The following is a 15,259-nucleotide window of genomic DNA, read 5'->3' as shown; positions in this document are numbered from 1 at the left end:
CACTTTTTATTTCTTTATTTTGTAATAAATGTATATATAATATATGGCCTCCATTCTGTCCATTTATTTACAATGGGTAATGTGAGGGGGGAATCTCACTGTTTAACAGAAAAACCACTCTTGTCAGCTGGAACCAAACCTAAACAAATATAAAATATTTGATTGCAGAAGCGATATGCTGCTATTCTTGTGACACACCTGAATCATCACTCAGCGCCTGTTTATAGAAGGAAGAGTCAGTATGTGGGAGTAGACTGGGTGGGAATATACTGTAAACAAAACCAAGATGGGAAGAAGAATAGAAAAGAAAACACAGCACATGAAAAAAAGGTGTGTGTGTGTTTTTAACTGCTAAAACAACAGCTAAAGAAAAAAGGGAGGACAGAGCCAAACCATCATTTACAATAAATAAATCCATATCTATGGGGTGTGGTGTGGTGGATGAGTTCTGCTGGGTCAGCATGCCAGTCACTGGCAATCACTGCTTCCAGACTCTTAGAAGTGGGTTCATCTTGTGTGTATGGATATTTGGCAGTGCCCAAGTTGTATCACATCTATGATGATATTAATATCAAGAACAAAATAAAAGTGAGTACAATTGCTGACTAGTCAACGTGATGATAATAAGTCTCTCCGTCAGGCAATTGAAGATCACATAGTTTAACTGAAAAAACACAAGGATGTCAGTTCTGTTTCAAGAAGTCTAGTGAGTAGTTGAACAGAGGTTGTCTGTGTGAAACCAAAGAATGAGGACTGATTTTAGGTGAAATGCAGCATAGGTCGAATAGTTTGTCAGTCACCTGCAGTGTTCAGAGGAGTCCAGCTTATTAGTTTGAAACAAGAATGGTAAATGGACTGTACTTACATAGCGCCTTTCTAGTCTTCTGACCACTCAAAGCGCTTTACACTACATATTTCATTCACCCCATTCATACACTGATGGCATTGGCTGCCGTGCATCCAGTTTTTTAGGAGCTAACCATTCTTATGCATTCATACAATGATGGCACAGCCTTTGTGAGCAATTTGGGGTCACGTATCTTGCCCATGGAGACTGGAGAAGCCAGGGATGGAACTGCTGATCATCTGATTAATGGACGACCAGCACTACCTCCTGAGCAACAGCTCCTCTAACAGGAAATCATCAGTGGAGCAGACTGGATTACACAACCCAGATGGTCGGTGTGTAATCTCTCAGCATGCTTTGGGTTTCCTCTGCAGTCTCCTACCCGTTCGACATGCTTGGAAAACCCAAACTTCCAGATGAAGGCGCCCAGCAGCCATCCTCATCAGATGCCTAAACCATCTCATCTGGTTCCTTTTGTCATGCAGCTCTACTCTACTGAGCTGCTGCTGGATATCTGAGCTCCCTACCTTATTTTCAAGGCTGATGCCCTCACTTGTATGCAAAAATCTCATTCTTTAGTTCACAACCCAAAGCTCGAAGCCACATTTGAGAGCCTGAAAGGCCTTCCACATACCTTTTTAGCAGCAGCTTTCACAATCAGTGCTTAGAACTCAGATTCTATGTCACCAACCTCACCTGCACGATAAATTCTCTCTGGAGATTAGAGTTAGAGGCCTCACAGACAGGGGTCCCAGTTTACTCTCCAACTCACCACCAGTTGGGGGTGGCTCTGCTTGTCTCTTTGCCAGAGTGTCCAAGACACACACACACACACACACACACACACTGTTGTGGAAATTTCTGCTTCTGGTGAAGAATGAAATAGAGACTTCTGCTGGCCGACAACGTTTTTTATTTTCTTTGCAAAGAAAAGGTCAGTTCAACATGCAAGCGGTGAAAGATGGAGAAAGACCCCGAATATGGGGACACCTAGATATTTATACCTGAGGGGCGACTCATTTCACATCCCTTTGTCTGCTCAAGGAGACGCCCCTTCAGGAAGGCCCCTTCTGTCTGTTGTAAGTATTGGCGCCGGCCCCCGCTGCTATGCTTTACACCTGAAGTATCCTGCAGGATCTTGTATTTAGGTACAAAGTTGAGTCTAAGCATCACAATTTACAAAGACAAAAGGAGCTGGTGTCTTATGTTAAAGGGGGGGGGGGGCTCTGCATCACTATTTACAGAGACAAAAGGAGCTGGTGTCCTATGTGAAAAGGGGGGAGGTTGTGCGTCTCCAGTGATTGAAACAAAGGAGTTGAATTTACTATTACAATACACACACACACCTAACCCTGGGTAAAAGCTATGTGACCCTGTGCAGGAAGTCTGAGTGTACAACCCCTGGCAAAAATTATGGAATCACCAGTCTTGGAGGATGTTCATTCAGTTGTTTAATTTTGTAGAAAAAAAAAGCAGATCACAGACATGACACAAAACTAAAGTCATTTTAAATGGCAACTTTCTGGCTTTAAGAAACACTAAAAGAAACCAAGAAAAAGAAATTTGTGGTAGTCAGTAAAAGTTACTTTTTCAGACCAAACAGAGGCAAAAAAATATGGAATCATGAAAAAACAAACAAACAAAAGAACACTTCAACACCACTTGTACTTTGTTGCACCACCTCTGGCTTTTATAACAGCTTGCAGTCTCTGAGGCATGGACTTAATGAGTGACAAACGGTACTCTTCATCAATCTGGCTCCAACTTTCTCTGACTGCTGTTGTCAGATCAGCTTTGCAGGTTGGAGCCTTGTCATGGACCATTTTCTTCAACTTCCACCACAGATTTTCAATTGGACTGAGATCCGGACTATTTGCGGGCCATGACATTGACCTTATGTGTCTTTCTTCAAGGAATGTTTTCACAGTTTTTACTCTATGATGTATTATCATCTTGAAAAATGATTTCATAATCCCGAAACATCCTTTCAATTGATGGGATAAGAAAAGTGTCCAAAATGTCAACATAAACTTCTGCATTTCTTGAAGATGTAATGACAGCCATCTCCCCAGTGCCTTTACCTGACATGCAGCCCCATATCATCAATGACTGTGGAAACTTGCATGTTTTCTTCAGGCAGTCGTCTTCATAAATCTCATTGGAACGGCACCAAACAAAGTTCCAGCATCATCACCTTGCCCAATGCAGATTCGCGATTCATCACTAAATATGACTTTCATCCAGTCATCCACAGTCCACAATGCTTTTCCTTAGCCCATTGAAACCTTGTTTTTTTCCTGTTTAGGTGTTAATGATGGCTTTCATTTAGCTGTTCTGTATGTAAATCTCATTTCCTTTAGGCGATTTCTGACAGTTTTTCTCATTTGTTTTGCTTTGCATTTTCTGTTTTCAAGACATATTGCCTTAAGTTTTCTGTCTTTATGCGTTAAAGTCTTCCTTGGTCTACCAGTATGCTTGCCTTTAACAGCCTTCCCATGTTGTTTGCACTTGGTCCAGATTTTAGACACAGCTGACTGTGAACAACCAACATCTTTTGCAACATTGCATGATGATTTACCCTCTTTAAGGAGTTTGATAATCCTCTCTCGTGTTGGAGCCATGATTCATGTCAATCTACTTGGTGCAACAGCTCTCCAAGGTGTGATCGCTCATTTTTAACTGCAGACTAACGAGCAGATCTAATCTGATGCAGGGGTTAGTTTTGGGAAAGAAAATTTACAGGGTGATTCCATATTTTTTTCCTCAGAATTGGGTGATTCCATATTTTTTTTAACTCTGCTTGGTCTGAAAAAGTAACTGTTAGTGACTACCACAAATTTCTTTTTCTTGGTTTCTTTTAGTGTTTCTTAAAGCCAGAAAGTTGCCATTTAAAATGACTTCAGTTTTGTGTCATGTCTGTGATCTGCTTTTTTTTTCTACAAAATTAAACAACTGAATGAACATCCTCCAAGACTGGTGATTCCATAATTTTTGCCAGGGGTTGTAGTTTTCATCTTTTGCTGCTGTACTCTGTGTATGTCTTCAGTCTCTGAGCAGGGCAGCACGGTGCGTTGACTGCCCCCCTTCTCTGTGAGCCATTCTTCGCTGAGGTATGAGAGTGTGAACGGAAGTTCTCTGTTCTCTGCTTCTTTTCTTTTTTTGTTCTTGGTGCGTAACGACACGGTGGTAAGGTTGTCAGCAAAGAGGTGGGACCTCCGAGACACATTTAGAGCAGTCAGCTGGACTCAGTGAGACATTTCCTCATGGAATGAGTGAGAGGAAGAGCGCGCACAGCAGGTATGCAATATTCTGACGCACAACTTTACATTTGCACACTGTGCATCGCTTTATGTGGCTGCAGCTGACTTCGATACAACTACTTTCTACTTCTTTGACTTCATTATCAGCGCATGCGGTCAGAGGACTGTCTGCTTAATGATGAATGAGAAGTGTCTCTAGAGCTTGAAATCAAAAGCAGCTCTGCTGTTCTTCACTTGTTTTACATGGCAACAGAACGCAGAGCGGATAGAGCAGTGTGGACTCCTTGGACTGATTCTGCTGTCATGGATTTAAATGTCAAGACTCTGAACCAGCAACTGGTGCCGCACAAAGGCTTCAAGCTCATCAACGGGACTCATGATCCAGATGATGTGGACCAGATTTACAACCTGGAGATCAGAGACTCTGACGTGTTCGTCGTTACATACCCCAAATCAGGTGAGAGGAAAACAAAGATGGGGACACACACACACACACACACACACACACACACACACAGACAGACAGAGAGGTGGTGTCAGGACCGGCTCCTCCAACAGAAACACCACTGTGTCCTGTAGTGGAGGTGCACTGAAGTTCAGTGTGTTTCTTGGAGCTCTCAGCACAGAGGAAGGAACAGGGCTGATTAGTATGTACAGCATCCAGATGAATGTCCCACTCTTTTGTGTGTTGCAAATTGATTTCAACAGGTAGCAGGGTATCAAATGATCAGTGAGAGAAGTGTGTATTGTGAAATTAGGACAAAGGTCCATAGAGAGGAGAAGAGAGGAGGTGTATACTTACGTACATAAGGTTGACCTAATTGCTGCCATTTTAGCATGTACAATGGTCTGGGAGACAGAAATGAGGCCTGTCTGCCTGCCTGTCTGTGTTTGACAGGGACCATCTGGATGCAGCAGATCCTGCTGCTCTTTGAGGCAAAGGGGGACGTGACAGCCATCAGTAAGCTCAACAACTACTCCAACGCTGACCTCATTCCCTGGATTGAAGTTAACGGCAACAGACAGGCATTCATCACAGCCCCATCACCCAGACTGAGGGTCACCCATCTGCAGCAGCACTTCATGCCTGCTGCTCTCAGCCAGAGGAAAGGCAAGGTCAGCTCCCCATCCAGGTGTACCTCACTTGTAGTCTGAAATATCACTCTACTTTATTATTTAGCATTTATAAGAAAAACATTTCCTGCTTGATTTATAACACATTGTGATTTGTTATAAGTGTTAATTAACATGTTTCACTACATTGTCATTCACCTGTCTCCTCTAATGGGTGTCCACTGGAGGAGTTAGAGTGAACACATAATGAACACATATATTTTTTTACACTATATTTTATGTCCAAATAATAACAGTTTAATACATGTTTATAGATATATTGCTTATAATATTGAATATTGAAGCTCCCTTAGCAGCATCACTAATGCCCTCTATCAGTTAAGTATAAACTGGCAGCTGGCAAGATGGTGTGTGAACCTCCTCTCCACCAGTTGGTTTACTTCCTGTCTAGTCAGTGTTAACTTCTGCCTTGAAACAATCCTCACATACCCTTATGTATATGGAAAGCATTATTGGTCATTCTGGATGTTCATATATGAAGCTATGCTTAAGGTAGATAAGATAAGCTACGATAAGATAAGAAAGATGTTCTCGTACACACACAGTGGATAAGGTTGTGATGTTTCCTGAGTTGTACGCACAAACATATTCGAAACAAATCTCACAACATACCATATCAAAGAGACTAAAGGAAAGAGAAAACAACTGTCTCTTAGTCCGTAGAAGGGTGTTTATGTATGGAGTGAAGTTATAAGAGCTGAAGCAGCTACATGATGTCATGCTGGTGTTACACAGTACAGAGCGGAGGGTTGTTCATGAAGGGTTCGGCCTTGATCATGGAGAGTGTATGTGTCACTCCCTCATAAACAGGATTGTAAACAGGTTGTAAATTGTTGATATTCCGACTTTACCACTTAGGTGATCTACGTGGCAAGAAATCCCAAAGATGTCCTCGTATCTTACTTCTACTTCCATAAGGTTGCTAACATGTTGGAAACTCCAAAGGACTTCGATGACTTCTTTGAGAAATTCATGAGAGGAGACGGTAAGAGCAGTACTCTTCTGTTACTCATAGAATCATGTTTGTACAGAGGATGCTACAGCTCATGATGAATGTTTACAGTGTGATGGTGACATTGTGCATTGTTTATTCAGTGTATGGGTGCAGCTGGTTTGACCACATTAAGACTTGGTACTCACACAAGGATGATATGAACATGCTGTTCATCACTTACGAAGAAATGATTCAGGTAGGAGTTCACATCATGTTAATCTGCATGTCCACACTGTAAAAAAAATAGATCACTGAAGCTGTTGTGTCTTTGTTCAGGACCTGCACTCAGCTGTACAGAAGATCTCTTTGTTCCTGGGTAAGGAGCTGACTGATGAACAACTGGCCAATGTGGTGAAACACAGCACTTTCAACAACATGAAGAAGATCCCTCAGGCCAACTACGAGCAGGTGCCAGGTGACTTGCTTAACCACCACCAGGGAACATTCATGAGAAAAGGTGTGCAAGTGTTTTACTACTTTGCTACGATGCATAATGGAACTCAAGTATGTGCCTCACTGTGCTCATCTAACAAGTATCCAACTTTCAGCCAAAAGATTTACAGCACTTTCACAATGTAAGAATAAACAGCCTGTCACAGGCTATCTGCTCCCAAAATGATATACTGTAGCAATGCTAAATCCAAAATTATGGATCTATGGGTTTATGGCAGCCATTTGGGTTTAGACATAAACTACCTAATCCGAGCCACACTAATCCTTGTTGTTGTTTTTTTGGCCACTTAGGGGCAGCAGAAACACGCTGTAAACACCGCACTGACATATAATCAACTTTGCAGAGCCAGTGTGCAGGATTTAGTGGTTTAACAGTGTAGTTGCTGATTGCCTCACCTTTTCTTCCTAGCATGGTTGGAAATGCAGAAGAAACACAACACAAACACAAGTCCCTATTTAGAGATGTGTTTAGTTTAGAAACATAACGGTTGAGCAGCTCATTTTAAGGTAAACAGAGGTATGAATATTATATTCCTTAAACAGAGCCCCCTGACACATTGGACCTTTAAGTTTACAATATTTCCAACTCAGCAAATAGTTTCAGTTTTTCATACATGGAGCATGCATTTTTGTGTCACCTGATGAATGAAATTCAATTTTTGGGCTCCACCACCTCCTTTGGTGATCAGTGGGTTCACCAGCTCTGCCTGTCTGTGGTTGGTTGTGAAGCAGCTAGTGCACAGTGAGTTTTTAGAGCTTTGAGGTAAGAGATGATAAGTAGGGTCATACATTCTGCAGACATGTCAGAGTTCCTTTTTTTGTGGCTCCCATTTTCCTACAATTTGGAATGTTAAATGCTCTACCCCTGTGGAGAGCTGCAGATAGACGTGTCCATGTCACCAACCTGTCAGAACCATTATACTGGAGTCAGCACAATGTGTGAAAGGTACAAGCTTTCCCCCCTGTCCACCTCCCACTGGGCAGGCACCTTGACCAACCTGAGGATTCACCAATATTACAACTGATAGTTAGACAGTTACACAAACATACAATTAAGCTGGAGATACTGCTCCAGCACCACCACTTACCTCTCAGCAATTCTGAAGCAAAGTTTTCAACAATGTTGCAGTTTCATCGACAAAATCTGCCTTCCACACATTCCAGTTGTCCTCTTAATAATACAAATACAGAGTAGTCCCTAAGTGTGTGGATAGTGACACAGGTACTACACAGCCCATACAGTGCAGTATTCATATACAGACTATCAAACTAGAATATATGTATTTAGTTTTACTGATCAACATTGTGGGAAATGCAGGAAATCACTAACTCAATATGAAATAGTTGAGATGAGTTAAAGTAAAGAGCAGACAACACAAAGTGACCTCAGTATTCAGACTTACAATACATGGCAGAGTGAGGATGGATGGCTACAACCTTTTCCTTCTATCATCATTTTCCTTTATCATTAGGCACCATCGGTGACTGGAAGAATCACTTCACCGTGGCCCAAAACGAGAGGTTCGATGAGGTCTTCCAAAGAGAAATGAAAGACTTTGCTCTGTCTTTTGTCTGGGACATCAAGGACATTGAGAACCAGCTGTTGGCCTTATGACAACACAAAGAAGTCCCAGTTGAAGCTTAATGAATACTATGCTTTAATAATTAATCAAAGACCTGCAAAAGATTCAAAATGATGCTAAAACAACTCCTCATTTTCCTGACAACACACTCCATATTAGTCAGCTCATCACACTGCAGAGTATGGATGTTTTTCAGTACAAAGCAGCTCTGCAGATATCATCACCTGATCAGGAACATACCCACATATATGTGATCAGTTTGATTTGAAGTATTGGAGTTTGTAAAACTTCATTCATTATTTCTAAAAAATTACTAGAGAAATATTAGAAATAGTAATCAATCAATCAATCAATCAATCAATCAATCGCTTTCAGTCAATAAATAGTGAAGTGTGCGAAATGACTTGTTTATGATTGGAAACAAGGTTTAGGATTTGTCCTTGATTTGGGAGTTACCTGAATCACTTGAGACTTGACTTTTGACCTCAAGGCCCTGACTTGAAGCTTAATTGTGACCATGACTTTGTTCCAGCTCTGCAACTGTTTTTAGCTTGATAACTCTTAAGGAACATTTATTAACACTATATATTTATTATTTAGTATATAATGAATAATAATTGATAAAGCCATGGAGAACATGTTAAACTGTTGAGGATGAAGGCTGAGTATGTAAGGAAAATAATGTGCAAGCAGCTACTGAAACGAGTCTGAAGCGCTGACATTTAGTCTGATTATCTGTCCTGTTTACCTTTTCTGTGATCACATGTTGCCTGATGTCAATGATTAAATATTATACAGGAAAATTTCTTTTGTTACTGTTTGCCTTAAATAAAACATTGATGCATTTCATCCTTGTGTACGGATGTTCCTTGTAATAAAGATGTAGTAACAGCCAGGAACCACTGCTGTAGGCCGGTAAAGCCTATTGACACCTTGTATGTTATTGAGTAAATGTACTCATGTATTGTATGTTTAGTTACAACGGATCAGTTGATATTAGTTTCCTGAGCTGACTTCATGAAGCAGTTATATTGTGATGTTGATGAAAATCATTGAATGCAGCTTTAAATACTGTTTTAACGTACTTGTACTTTGAGTGCGTCTGACAGCTGAAGTTAAATATAGTTACTTGGCAGATGTTTTTGGAAGATTTCCCGTCTTTGTTTGTAGAATGTGATTCCCGTATGATGATGAACTACAACTCATTGATGTAGATGTACTCTGACAGCTCTGCAGTATATAAACTTGTGACACAGCTACAACTTTGGAACAGGTCGCTCTCCATAATGAGTGTTTAATTTTCAGAGATGACAGTCAAAGAGACTAAAGTAAAGGTAATGGAATATACTTCTCCATCCATACTTCCCTGGCCATACTTGCTATTGTACTGCCCTCTTGTGGCCAGATAACAGGCCTGTCACTGGGATGTGCTGCATTTTGAACATTTATAGAAATGAACACTCGTGGGTAAACTGAATGTATATGTTGTATTTATGACGATTGCTTCTCCAGCTGTTGAGTCTTTACAAAAGAAATGCAGCTGTTGGATCTTCTTGAATGTGTCCGGTCAGATGATCTTATCCCACAGAGGAGCCAGTATGGTCCTGTCAGTCCTCTGCAGAACTCTGTCCTACTGTTTTAGTCCTCATCACTGCCCATATCTAAAGGGTCAAAGTCTGGGTCATCTTCATCCAAGTCCAAGTCATCAATCTCCTGGAAAAGTGACTCATCCACCTCAACATTGTTTCCAGCTGCAGAAGAAAGCAGGTGTGTGTCAGTTCAATCATTCTTCAGTAGATCCACTCTGATCAAGATCTGAGCTTTTTAGTCTGAGCCTTTCATCAATTCATATGTGGACATTTTCTACCATTTCTATAAAAACAGGACCTTATGACAACAGACATCTTCTGGGATGGATGAAAAAATCATACCAGCCACACGCTTCGACACACACTCAGAAACATTCTTACCGTCTTCAAGGAACTGAATGTCAGATGTGTCCAGGTTGTGGTCTCTCTCAAACAGCTGTTTACCTAGTGATGGAAAGATTAGATTTTCTTTAGTCCATTTATTTCTGCAGTGGTCCAGAAAGTATCCAGACCAAACTGTGCACATACTCTGTTACTACAAGTGCAAGGCAAAAGAAAACAGTCAGTAAAATACCTTAAATGTGTTTGTACACAAAGTATTTGAGTCCACTACTGTGTGTATGTAATCAACCTCCCTGGCTGTGAGCACTGAAAGATAATTCTCAGTAACAACATGAGTTTACCCGTGAGTTTGGGTTTTCCCGCCTGCTCCTCCTCCTTCTGTCTTTTCCTCCTCAGCTCAGCAATCTCCAGCTCAAACTTTGCCTTCCATGCCAGGAAGTTTTCAATGGTTACCACTGTACCCTGGAACGCTACCTGCCACACACACACACACAAATCAAATCAAATCAGATTTTATTTGTATAGCCCAAAGTCACAAAGTACATTTGCCTCAGAGGGCTTTACAATCTGTACAGGGAGTGACACCCTCTGTCCTTAGACCCTCGGTTCGAGTGAGGAAAAACTTGCCCACAAAAAACCTTTAACAGGGAAAAAAGGTTGATAGAAACCTCAGGAAGAGCCACAGAGGAGGGATCCCTCTCCCAGGACGGACAGACGTGCAATGGATGTCACACACTCACACACACATTACCAGACTAACTAATGGTATTTTTCACTTCCCGATACTTTCCTTAACTGACTGATTTAGTAAAAGTGTAATATTCAGCAGCATTCTGTCCTGAAGCCAGGGCTGAGAAGTATGAATGAAGGTAATAATATATTAATTTACCACAATATAGAAATATGGTTAATGTATCAATGTATATTCAGCCTGTTCCTACCTTCTCTGCTTCCTCTGCCTCTCTCTCTTTCCGCCGTTTCTCTTCTTCTCTTCTGTTTTTCATCACGTCCACGATTTCGTTGAGCTTCTCCTGAACAGCTGTCACCAGGGTAAAAATCATCACCATGCCCAGGTTTTCGTCTGCCTGCAGGGTGACACACGAACACATTGTTGATACACTGCTAACAGATAGATCAGGAGACACTGTTTACTGATGTCTGCAACTGTTTTATGAATATTATTATCAGAGAGCAGCTAATTAGTGAGCTCTCCTTCTGATGTACTGACCATAACCGTTTATTGATTTTAGTGGATCTATTCAGCAGTGGTTGTCTAGTTCTCAAACTTTTCATTAATGTACTCTGACCAGCATAGAGAAGAAGATCTGCAGTGTCTCTAGATATAAATATATACATATTTTAAAGGTAACACAAACATTATGATTCTTTTCAGGTGATTATACATCAATGCAAACAGAGTCAGCATTGCAGTTGACTTCTTCTTTTAGGAGAACACAGGACGTGAATTACACAGCAGATACTGTATGTATAGAAGAAATACCACTTTTAATTTCAGCTGGACTTTACGGTAAGTATGAGTTTATGTCAAAATCCAAAAATATCTGAAAAGGTTATCAAAACAATGCTTCACAGACGGATGGAGGGACGGACGTATGATGTGGTCCAGGCAGGCACCAATGGAAACAAAAGAGATGGACAGACCTGCTGCTGCAGCAGGGTAAGGATGTCCTCCACATCACGGTCCTCCAGGTTCTCCTGGGAGTGAATCTCCCACAGTGGAGGCTCGTCCGGGTATTTCTCAACATACGTGAACTTAATTGTTGCGTCCACGGCTGCAAGAAGAAAACAAGAAGCTCGTTGAGACAGTTTTTATTAAACAGCTTACTCCAGTGTTTGGTGGAGCAGCCTCAGCTGATCTGGGTAAGATGCTAAAAAACCAGAGATTTATAGAAAGATGTTTCACACATATATATGTGAGTCAGAACCTTTGTCATCATGGCCAAAATCCTTTCAAACCAATTACAAACGTCATTAGAAGCATTTCATATTATTAAACTGACACATACACCAACCAGTGTACTCACTTTCGCCATTTTCCCCTGCATCTGACGTCACAGTGATGGTGAAGCTGGTAGGATCCTCTGAAAACACTACGCGCACACACACACACACACACACACACACACACACACACACACAGGAGTCACATCATCTGTGTTATCTGTGAGGACAGCAGCATCAGTGGAGCCTCTAACGTTGCTGTGAGGACAGCAGCATCAGTGGAGCCTCTAACGTTGCTGTGAGGACAGCAGCATCAGTGAAGCCTCTAACGTTGCTGTGAGGACAGCAGCATCAGTGGAGCCTCTAACGTTGCTGTGAGGACAGCAGCATCAGTGGAGCCTCTAACGTTGCTGTGAGGACAGCAGCATCAGTGAAGCCTCTAACGTTGCTGTGAGGACAGCAGCATCAGTGAAGCCTCTAACGTTGCTGTGAGGACAGCAGCATCAGTGGAGCCTCTAACGTTGCTGTGAGGACAGCAGCATCAGTGGAGCCTCTAACGTTGCTGTGAGGACAGCAGCATCAGTGAAGCCTCTAACGTTGCTGTGAGGACAGCAGCATCAGTGAAGCCTCTAACGTTGCTGTGAGGACAGCAGCATCAGTGGAGCCTCTAACGTTGCTGTGAGGACAGCAGCATCAGTGGAGCCTCTAACGTTGCTGTGAGGACAGCAGCATCAGTGAAGCCTCTAACGTTGCTGTGAGGACAGCAGCATCAGTGAAGCCTCTAACGTTGCTGTGAGGACAGCAGCATCAGTGGAGCCTCTAACGTTGCTGTGAGGACAGCAGCATCAGTGGAGCCTCTAACGTTGCTGTGAGGACAGCAGCATCAGTGAAGCCTCTAACGTTGCTGTGAGGACAGCAGCATCAGTGAAGCCTCTAACGTTGCTGTGAGGACAGCAGCATCAGTGGAGCCTCTAACGTTGCTGTGAGGACAGCAGCATCAGTGGAGCCTCTAACGTTGCTGTGAGGACAGCAGCATCAGTGAAGCCTCTAACGTTGCTGTGAGGACAGCAGCATCAGTGAAGCCTCTAACGTTGCTGTGAGGACAGCAGCATCAGTGGAGCCTCTAACGTTGCTGTGAGGACAGCAGCATCAGTGGAGCCTCTAACGTTGCTGTGAGGACAGCAGCATCAGTGAAGCCTCTAACGTTGCTGTGAGGACAGCAGCATCAGTGAAGCCTCTAACGTTGCTGTGAGGACAGCAGCATCAGTGGAGCCTCTAACGTTGCTGTGAGGACAGCAGCATCAGTGGAGCCTCTAACGTTGCTGTGAGGACAGCAGCATCAGTGAAGCCTCTAACGTTGCTGTGAGGACAGCAGCATCAGTGAAGCCTCTAACGTTGCTGTGAGGACAGCAGCATCAGTGGAGCCTCTAACGTTGCTGTGAGGACAGCAGCATCAGTGGAGCCTCTAACGTTGCTGTGAGGACAGCAGCATCAGTGAAGCCTCTAACGTTGCTGTGAGGACAGCAGCATCAGTGAAGCCTCTAACGTTGCTGTGAGGACAGCAGCATCAGTGAAGCCTCTAACGTTGCTGTGAGGACAGCAGCATCAGTGAAGCCTCTAACGTTGCTGTGAGGACAGCAGCATCAGTGAAGCCTCTAACGTTGCTGTGAGGACAGCAGCATCAGTGAAGCCTCTAACGTTGCTGTGAGGACAGCAGCATCAGTGAAGCCTCTAACGTTGCTGTGAGGACAGCAGCATCAGTGAAGCCTCTAACGTTGCTGTGAGGACAGCAGCATCAGTGAAGCCTCTAACGTTGCTGTGAGGACAGCAGCATCAGTGAAGCCTCTAACGTTGCTGTGAGGACAGCAGCATCAGTGAAGCCTCTAACGTTGCTGTGAGGACAGCCTCTAACGTTGCTGTGAGGACAGCCTCTAACGTTGCTGTGAGGACAGCCTCTAACGTTGCTGTGAGGACAGCCTCTAACGTTGCTGTGAGGACAGCCTCTAACGTTGCTGTGAGGACAGCCTCTAACGTTGCTGTGAGGACAGCCTCTAACGTTGCTGTGAGGACAGCCTCTAACGTTGCTGTGAGGACAGCCTCTAACGTTGCTGTGAGGACAGCCTCTAACGTTGCTGTGAGGACAGCCTCTAACGTTGCTGTGAGGACAGCCTCTAACGTTGCTGTGAGGACAGCCACATGTTGTGCGTGCCTGTGCAGCTCAGCACAGTGACGTCACACTCTTCATAATGCTACATGAGAAGTGTACGTGTGATGAACGCTGAATCACACACTGGCCGTGGAATAACATTAACGTTCTGGATAAACTCATGTTCTTCGACACGGGCCGAAAGATTACGAATCTAAACGAAGTTTGTGTCCACGAGACACACATGGGCCCGCTGGAACTGCTCGTCAATAGCTGCTTCACATCTCACATTGACTTGACAGACGTACAACGACTACACCGCTGGTTCAAAGCGAACAGCTAACTAGGTTAACTAACTTTGACGTAGTCACTACATAATGTTAACCAACGTGTGCTAGCCTGCCAGCTAGCTAGCTGCCTGTGAACACTGACGGGATTCGAACCTGTGAAGGAGTCTGGGTAGATGGACTCTATAGCTTCAAGCTCATTCCGCTGCTCTTCGGCGTAGTCTGTCATCTTAGTGCAGGTGAGCTATCCGGACGTTAGAAAGATCATCACCACTGTGTGCAAGCTAACACACACACGGAGAGAGAGCTGCTGCTCGATAATGTCGAGACTCGACCTTTTTGGTCTGATAGCAGGGTCGATGTCTAGTATGGTAAATGCTCACTGGAGGAGATACTACTGTTTGAGCAGCTGGAGACTATGTCTCTATTATTATTATTATTATTATTATTATTATTATATCTATATATTTATGATTTATTCAGTAATCACCATCAGCGTGACAGTAACACCGTCACTCCTATAATATCCATTACTTTAGTCTGCGCGCAGGCGCACAAACCGACAGATTGTTTCCCTGACTTTGCAGAAAACGAGGCCACAGCGCCACCAACCGACAGAGAGAGGAACTGCAGCATGTGGGACAGTCTGGCCATATATTTGG

The 15,259-nt window shown here is 43.1% G+C and overlaps 2 protein-coding genes across 2 annotated transcripts; one reads left to right on the top strand and one right to left on the bottom strand.

Moving 5' to 3' along the window:
• The first annotated feature begins 3,930 nt into the window (after positions 1–3,930).
• LOC104931716 (amine sulfotransferase) lies at positions 3,931–9,120 on the top strand. The gene is made up of 7 exons (XM_010746793.3): positions 3,931–4,144; positions 4,361–4,564; positions 5,006–5,223; positions 6,100–6,226; positions 6,337–6,431; positions 6,512–6,692; positions 8,161–9,120. The coding sequence occupies exons 2-7, from the start codon at positions 4,411–4,413 to the stop codon at positions 8,301–8,303; spliced, it is 918 nt and encodes a 305-aa protein (XP_010745095.1). The 5' UTR covers positions 3,931–4,144; positions 4,361–4,410; the 3' UTR covers positions 8,304–9,120.
• A 414-nt stretch (positions 9,121–9,534) lies between these two features.
• Positions 9,535–14,960, bottom strand: rwdd1 (RWD domain containing 1). The gene is made up of 7 exons (XM_010746794.3): positions 14,754–14,960; positions 12,248–12,313; positions 11,865–11,995; positions 11,144–11,287; positions 10,544–10,676; positions 10,242–10,304; positions 9,535–10,022 (listed from the first exon to the last, which is right to left on the bottom strand). The coding sequence occupies exons 1-7, from the start codon at positions 14,824–14,826 to the stop codon at positions 9,910–9,912; spliced, it is 723 nt and encodes a 240-aa protein (XP_010745096.2). The 5' UTR covers positions 14,827–14,960; the 3' UTR covers positions 9,535–9,909.
• Between the last annotated feature and the right edge of the window lie 299 nt (positions 14,961–15,259).

This window comes from Larimichthys crocea, chromosome XIII, assembly GCF_000972845.2.
Source record: "Larimichthys crocea isolate SSNF chromosome XIII, L_crocea_2.0, whole genome shotgun sequence".
In the NCBI taxonomy this organism is placed as follows: domain Eukaryota; kingdom Metazoa; phylum Chordata; class Actinopteri; family Sciaenidae; genus Larimichthys; species Larimichthys crocea.
This window is presented reverse-complemented; position numbering and strand designations above follow the sequence as displayed.

What these genes read in the sequence shown, in the direction of transcription:
- LOC104931716 (XM_010746793.3), top strand. Translation starts at nt 4,411, where the DNA reads ATGGATTTAAATGTCAAGACTCTGAACCAGCAACTGGTGCCGCACAAA. An exon ending in CGTTACATACCCCAAATCAG is followed by an intron (nt 4,565 to 5,005) that starts GTGAGAGGAAAA and finishes TGTGTTTGACAG; the next exon opens with GGACCATCTGGATGCAGCAG. An exon ending in GAAATTCATGAGAGGAGACG is followed by an intron (nt 6,227 to 6,336) that starts GTAAGAGCAGTA and finishes TTGTTTATTCAG; the next exon opens with TGTATGGGTGCAGCTGGTTT.
- rwdd1 (XM_010746794.3), bottom strand. Translation starts at nt 14,826, where the DNA reads ATGACAGACTACGCCGAAGAGCAGCGGAATGAGCTTGAAGCTATAGAG. An exon ending in AGGCAGAGGAAGCAGAGAAG is followed by an intron (nt 10,677 to 11,143) that starts GTAGGAACAGGC and finishes TGTGTGTGGCAG; the next exon opens with GTAGCGTTCCAGGGTACAGT. An exon ending in GGGAAAACCCAAACTCACGG is followed by an intron (nt 10,305 to 10,543) that starts GTAAACTCATGT and finishes TTCCATCACTAG; the next exon opens with GTAAACAGCTGTTTGAGAGA.